Raw genomic sequence first — 8080 nt, 5'->3', positions numbered from 1 at the left:
CTTTCTTTCTTTCTTTCTTTCTTTCTTTCTTTCTTTCCTTTCTTTCTTTCTTTTTCTTTCTTTTTTTCTCTTTCTTTTTCTTTCTTTCTTTTTCTCTTTCTTTCTTCTTTTCTTTCTTTCTTTCTTTCTTTCTTTTTTCTTTTTTCTTTCTCTCTCTCTCTTTTTTTTTTTTACAATGCCATGTATAGCCTACTATCAAAAGAACTAATAAACCCTCATAACTGAAATTGTAAGTAGCAAAGCATACAAAAAAGGAAACATGAAAAACCTACACTACCCCAAGGGAAAATATTCAATTGCAGACATAACCTCATAGAAAAGCTAGTCTAAAAATAATGATAACAATAACAGTCACCTCATCAAAGCACATTCAAAAAATAATTAGAATACTGCATTTAAGGAAAATAAATGAAAAAGTTGCACATTAGAATATGTGCATATTAGCAGGATATGCACAATCTAGGGCCAGCAGCATTATGAAATGTAATGCTTATGCACAGCCAGACTATGGTATCAAGTCAAAGAGGCCAGAGACACAGTGAGGCCAACAAGAGTATGCCTCTAAAACATCTGTTTCATTCATGTTAATCTTTTGTGCTCTTTAGGCAGGAGCTGAATTCATTAATTTTCCTCAGGAACAAGGAAAACAAAATAATAGTGAAAGCAAAGAACAAAGCCCTCAATCCAAATAAATGTAACAACTGCCGCGGTATTTTTGGCATATGTTCACATGTAGGAAACTGCCTCATTCAGGGTGGAGAGTCTCTTAGAATACACTAAAGTCATTCAAATAAAAAGGCAAGATTCAATTACAGATCATATAACTCATACAATATATTAACATCTCTCAGCTTTTAAAAAGACTTTTCCAAAGGCTTCACTGTTGGGTAGAGATCAAAGTGCCACTTTAGAGTTAACTCATTTGTCAAATGATAATATCCCTTTAACAGGGTTGTTCTGAGAAAAAAAGAAGAGACCATGCATGAATTGCTTGAAAGAGTTAAACAGAACTATAAGTAGTTCTGTTACAGATTTATATTGTAAGTAAAACTAAAACTTTAAATTCAACTTGATATAATACTTCCTTTTGGTACATGAAGTTGAAAATGTTATTACTTTGCTATAAAAATATCATATATAAAAGTATATAAAATGTATATATTCAGCTAAAATAAAAATAATTTTTAATGGCCCCTGATATATATTCCACTCATCTTAAGAAATAGAACATTACTAACACCTTGGAGGCTCCCATGTGCCTGTTCCTATAAAATTTCTCTTAACCCATTCCACACTATCCTAGATTTTGTCTAATAACTTATTTGCTTTTGTTTATAGTATTGACACATTTACATGTATTTCTAAATTAACTATATCATCTATCTATATCCATCCATTCAGCTTCCATCCATTCATCCATTTGTTTTTGAACTTTATATATATGGAATTTGATATATGTACTTGTTCTTCAACTTCTACATTATTTTTCTGAGTAATTCCTTGACATTATCTAATTTTTCATATAATTTCTAAGGTTAAAGGAATGTATCACACCCATTTAAAGGAGAGAAAATGAGGCACAGTAAAGCTAGCAACTTGCCACATTATATAAGAGAACGGACAAATCTTTCCATAGTAATTCTGAAAGTAAAGCAAACCAATAACTGTCTCAGAGCTTTTTATAGCACATTCATATTTTTAGGTTCAATAAAACTAAAACATTTCTCTAGTGCATAATTAAGTTAAAATTTTTAAATTAACCTTACATAGCTGATATTTTTTGCTTTCATATTAAATGGAAAGTATACTGATGATACAAAAGCCTTAAAAAATCTTCATAGTCCTTATGGGAAAACAAGAATGAATTAAATAAAGAAAATCAAGGGAATATTTGTTGTTTTCCTTGGGATATATACTATTAGAAAACAATCATATTATGTAATATTCTAATTAAAGAAGACAGCTCCTTAAATAGATAGTCTAACACTAATCAATCCTAAGGTATCATTCACCTGAGCAAGTGGTGGAAGAATCTCCTTGCATATTTGCTGATTTGTTCTCTATATTCCAATATGGTTGTATCCAGGAGTGGTCTTGTTGGAGCATAGAAGGTTCCAAGGCTTGCCTCAAGCTGTGCTGTGGAATTCAAACATAGCAGCACTAAAACAAGTGAAACTCCTTCAATTACAACAGAATACTCATGTTTGCAGTCAGTCAGGTTTTGCAAACTTGGATGAAATGTGAGCTTGTTGCAGGAAAGACGAAATTAAAATATGACAGCTGGTACAAAAACAAACCTGTGTATAAACTTTCACTTGAGGCAAAGCTGACAATGACTCTGAGCAACAAAAAGCTGTCAAAACTGAAGAAATCCGTAATGAACCAACCTCTCACCACAAATGTTTAATTAAAACAGTGACTCATCAAAGTAACACAGTTTGAACTAGTATTTCCAGTAAAATCAACTCACTGTGTATTCAACATTTACTCTCTTTAGTTGAAAGGAGAAAACTAACCTTTCCATACTGGGAACTGAAATCAGTATTAGAAATGTTTAAAAAATAATACAAATAAAAACTTTATTGGAGTAATAATATCTCTGTATTACAATTGTAAAGAAACAGTGAAAGTCCCTGTTTCTTCCTTCAGTCCTGTCCTAAACAACAAGATTGTTGGTTTTGTGCAAGTGTGAAAGCTAACACCCCTGAGAGGGATGGCATGCTAATCTGCTCTTAGTCAAGTAACACCTTCCTAGGAAAAAAGGGTTGGACAGCAAGTTTCGATAAACCAGAGGGCTAGAAATTAGGAGAAAGAGGCACATTTTGCTTACTTCACAATTTTACCAAGACATGCCTGTGGGGTTGTGTTTTCTCCCAGAAATACCTGGAGGTTATATAATTACCATAATGGTGAGAATATGAGCATATATGAGAACGCTGCAGTTCACAGTAAGAACCCAGTGATTTTTATGCTACTTACTAGCACTGGGTTGAATAAACAGTTCTTTATTTAGCAAAACTCTTTAGTTCTAGGCACATTTGGGTTTGAAAGTACTAAATACCTCATCAGCGTAATTGCTATGGAGTTGGCTAAGCTGTAAGCAATTTCTTTCTTTTTAATCTCAAATCTAGACAGTAAAGTAAGATGAACTTTAGGGGTATTTTCTTTCAAAGCAGCAGTCAATTTAGATTAAAATTGAATACAGCAATGTCATTGTGAAAACAAGCCAGATTCTTTTGCCATTGCTTGTTTTCTTGACAGCATGTTTTGTACATTTGAAATGTTCAAGCCTACATGGAATACTCATAACTCCTAGCACAGTTACAGATTCATTAGATAGCCCAGCTTGATGTTTAAGGCTGAAATGAAGATCTTGAAGATAACCACAACACAGCTACAAATAAAGAGCTCAATGGGTTCCGCTAATAAAAAGGAAACAAATTACCATGTCAAATTTGTTGGATGCAGATAGAATAAATCTCAATACAGAAGAATTCTGAATGTTTTAGAAATATGTTTTGTAGTTACTTTGGGGAAAATGCATATACATAAAATGTACATATTCTGATAACCCAGCATCATGCAAGCATTTCATTTTAACAGCCTAATATCACACAAGCTTTTTATTTCCCTATTTCTCTAATGTGGTTCCTTGAAAATATACTTTATTAAATCAAGGATCTGATAATGCCCATTTGTGAATTCCCTAATAATCTTTCTTACAATACAAACTCACTAAGGTAGATGGAATTTCTCAGTGTCCTAAGTGACAGTAATTATTTTATCTTCTCTATATTTATTCAACTGTAAATTTAAGATCTCTTATGCAGATTGTGTGTACCATAACAGGGCTTTCTTTAGGAACTCTTTTTTTTTTTCTACTACACACCCAATCTTGAGGGTGTATCAATACTATGAAATAATTACTTGAGATAACTTAGCAGGCAGAAATATTACAATAATACCTAGTACCTAAAATTTTGAAGTTATATTCTTTTATTTTTAATTAACATTCATCAAGTACCTACTGTGGGCTAAGCACTGTGCTAGGCACTTTCTCATTGTAGAAATACTGGAATCTCCATAGATGGGTTGGACTACCTCCAACAAGTATATTCAGTTAACATTAAATAAATACTTATCTTGGGCATCTTGTGAGTTGAGCATTCCATGATGCGGACCTCCTGAAGGAACATGTTCTTACTGATTGTTTTTCTCTAAAATTACTAAAATGAACGGGATATACAGAATTCTATCTAAACAACTTGTTTACTTTGGAAACAAAATGGAATGAGAAAATCTATAAACATGCAAAGAAAACAGTAGGGGGAAAAAAGCTCTCCAGTATAGACCTTTTGACAAATTTCCTGTTTTCCTTATCTTGCAAATTACCTAGGGAGTTTCTCATTGGCCATGTGTCAATATTTATTTCAAAAATTTGAAATAAAGATGCAAATGCAAAATATGTAGGTTCATTTTACATTAAGTAAATAGTAATAAAAGTAATACACTAAATGGCAAATATAAAATTTAATTTCATTATTGTAGGTGACATATCTTTTACCTTTTTTTTTTTTTTTAAGTGTCATCTCTTTTTGATGATAAACATATGAGATCCTATGGGCAAAATTACTTACCTGAAAGAAAAAGAGGGAAATCCAAACAGGTAGAAGGGAGAGGGATATCAGAACTACAAGTTAAAATGAAAACATGAAGGGCAACCTGGGCTGCAGTTATGATATTGACACTGACACACACACACAGTGGTAAAGATTACTGTCTGGACAAATAACTTGGGGTGTGAAAGAACAATATTGATGTCTAAAGTGAAGGAGAAATAAAGATCTTTGTTTGGGACCTTTTGTCTACCAGACCCTAGAGAGTACATGGAATTCTTGATCAAAATTTGAAATCTGAGCATATTCCACATACGAATTTAGACCAAAATATACAATGACTGCATTATGAGTTCCCACATAGATACATAACAGAAAAGTTCTTCTTTATGTTGACAAATACTATATAGTATCATATGGGAGTAATTATTTGATATCTGATATTGTCAGTTTTAATAGGGCATTACCATTTTTGTCTTTTAATCTCCAAGAACTCAAAAACATCCTAAAAAAATAACTGACTATAAAATGTACTTCATGTATTTGCAAAACCCATTTATGAAATATATTTCAAGTCTCACCTTCTCTCTCTGGAGTGAGCTTTTGTCTAAGAAGATAGTTTACAATGGCACTCATGCTGATGAAACACTGGTGGCCCAAAGTGTCCCAATTCATACTGCTTAGTATGTTTATCGCCTCATAGATCTCATCACAGTGAATGTACTGGAAGATGATCTCTGCCAGGCCCAGCTGTCCTCGCGTGAAGATGCCTGTCACAGAGAAAATGTTAAACCAAGTAAATCTTTTAAAAATAAAAAAATAGAATAACTTTTCCATAAAGAAAAAAAACTAACCATTTCTAGTGTAAATGCTACAAATGCAGTGTTTGGGGTCCAAGAGTAATAAGTGTCTGTGGTTAAATCTTCATTTTAAATAACACCTACCAACTCTATCTAGCTTATCCTTATTATTTCAGCACATATTAACTAATTTATACTCTACATGATAAAACTGCTTAAAGTGAATAAGCATGAGAAGAATTTTTGGGTACACCACAATAGCTAACCCTATTTTTCTCATCAGTTGTTTAAGCCTGTTATATGCATTTAAAGACAGATTTTGATACAAACAAAACATTCTTATTGCCTGTCTTCATTAGTTCTAAATTGCATCTAGTCTTTAACTCTGTGTATTTGGGGGAGGGGAAAATACAAATGTACAAATATCTATGATAAATAAAATGTGACTATATAAATGCTTTTAAGTCTGTTTTTATTAATGGGTACTCTCAATTGATAGTTTCTTCGTAGATCACATATCAATTTATTTTAAATTGGCATTTAGAGATTATCCTCTTCTACTGAAGTAAAAACTAATCAGATTAATCTTGCTGTTGATCCCTTTCACAACTAATATTTGCTATAAAATATCTTGGTAAAATATAAACACATCTGTTTATCCTTTTAAAGTAAAATTCACTTCTAATCTTAGAGGAACAAGAACACAAAACACATGGGGGAGCATTCTGTTCTAGTTTTATCATCTTTTAACTATGGCTCATCTAATTTGAAACTAAAAATTTCTGTGTAATTAAATCACAATAAATACTAAGGCTTTAAAGCAAATTATTATTTTTTTAAAATCTTTTAAAAATGGCTCGCTGTAAAATATTTTTTCTTCACCCAATGTTTACAGATTTGAGTCTACAAAAACTTCTCAGTACAAAAAACCGTAAGTATAAATGAGAAAATGTCTGAAATTGTAAGCTGTAAGTATAAATGAGAAAATGTCTGTGAAATTGTTTGTTTGTCATTTAACTGCAATAGTTATAGGTTTCAGGATTTTAAAAAATGTATTAGCTCATGGGAAAAATGCCAAAGTTCTTCATACTAACTTCAAATCACATCAAAATGAGGATTTGTGTATGTCTAACAGGACTCAACCTTGATAGGGAATCTGGGGAACTGCCTTGATTATACTAAGCAATAAAACTTTACTATTCTTTTAGTGTTGGTAGAATCAATGAATGCTACTATCCAAAAGCCTTCATGAGCCTGCAGTCAAGCAGTTAAGTCTTCATAAATCAGAGTGGTTTCTTGGCAGTACATATTGATGTGTAGGAACTTTGCAGGAAACCGAAAATATCTGAAATCTGTTGACCCTATGCAATACTTCTGGCAAGAAAAATAACTGATTTTTGAGAAGAAAAGCTTACATATAATATAATCATAATCAAATTATACAAAAGGTGATAAGAAAGAAAAATCTTAAAAATCAGCCAAAAAAGGGTCACATGATGTACAGAGAAACAGATATGAATAATTGCAAATTCTGCTTCTGAAATTATGCAAGCAAGAAGACAACAGCAATTTGAGGTATAAAAATGAATTAACCTAAAATTTGATACCTTTATAATAAAGAATTAAAAATTCATGAAGAAATACAACAATCTTAGATACACCTAATAACGGAGCTCTGAAATAATAAAGCAAAAACTGATAGAACTAAAAGGAGAAAAAGTCAATTCTAAATTTATAGTTGGAGATTTCATTACTTCTCTCTCACTAGTTGAGAGAATATATAAACAGAAAATCAGTAAAAATAGAAAATATTTGGAAAAAGCTATCAATGATTTTGACCTGATTTATAAAACAGTTCACATAACAACAACAGAATATATTCTTTTTAAGTACAAAAAGAACATCAATGATAAAAGAAGCCTCAATAAATTTAAATGTTCTGAAATCATACAAAGTACATTCTCTGACCACAATGGAATTAAAATAGATATCAATACAGAAAGATATCTCAAAAAATCTCTATTTAGAATTTAATCAGCATTCTTCTAAATAACATATGGGTCAAAGAAGAAATTGCAGTATAAATTAGAAAATGTTTTGAAATGAATGAAAATTATAACATCAAAATTTTTAAGATATGGCTATAGCAGTACCTAGAGGGAAATTTCTAGCTTTAAATGTTTCAATTACAAAAGAAGAAGGGTCTAAAATTAACAATCCAAGCTTCCACATTAAGAACCTAATAAGAGTAAGCACCCAACATAGAAGCAACTATATACATAAAGCAATTATTGACCAACATAAAAGGAGAGATCAATAGTAATACACTCATAGCAAGAGACTTTAACACCCCATTGACACCAATGGACAGATCTTCCAGGCAAAGAATCAACAAGGAAACAATGGGCTTAAAAGATACACTAGAACAGATGGACTTAATAGATATTTTCAAAGCATTTTACCTCAAAGCAGCACATGGAACATTTTCAAGGATAGACCACATGTTAGGACACAAATCAAGTCTCAATAAATTTAAGGAGAAAGAAATCATATCAATCGTCTTCTCTGATCACAATGGTATGAAACTAGAAATTAACTACAAGAAAAAAAACATGGAAAATATATAAACACATGGAAGCTAAATAACATGCTACTAAACAATGA

At 31.5% G+C, this 8080-nt stretch overlaps 1 protein-coding gene across 9 annotated transcripts in view; it reads right to left on the bottom strand.

Moving 5' to 3' along the window:
- WDPCP (WD repeat containing planar cell polarity effector) overlaps nucleotides 1-8080 on the bottom strand; it is a 323269-nt gene that overhangs the window by 172459 nt on the left and 142730 nt on the right. For all 9 annotated transcript variants that reach the window (XM_015587591.2, XM_015587590.2, XM_015587592.2 and 6 more), the window contains 2 exons: nucleotides 5198-5386; nucleotides 2013-2136 (listed from right to left, as the gene is read on the bottom strand). In XM_015587591.2, the coding sequence (XP_015443077.1) occupies nucleotides 2013-2136; nucleotides 5198-5386 (313 nt within the window). The remainder of the gene's footprint in view (nucleotides 1-2012; nucleotides 2137-5197; nucleotides 5387-8080) is intronic.

The sequence above is a fragment of the Pteropus alecto genome, unplaced genomic scaffold (assembly GCF_000325575.1).
Source record: "Pteropus alecto unplaced genomic scaffold, ASM32557v1 scaffold131, whole genome shotgun sequence".
Classification (NCBI taxonomy): Eukaryota; Metazoa; Chordata; class Mammalia; order Chiroptera; family Pteropodidae; genus Pteropus; species Pteropus alecto.
The sequence above is the reverse complement of the archived record's forward strand: the minus strand, read 5'-3'. Positions and strand labels throughout refer to the sequence as shown.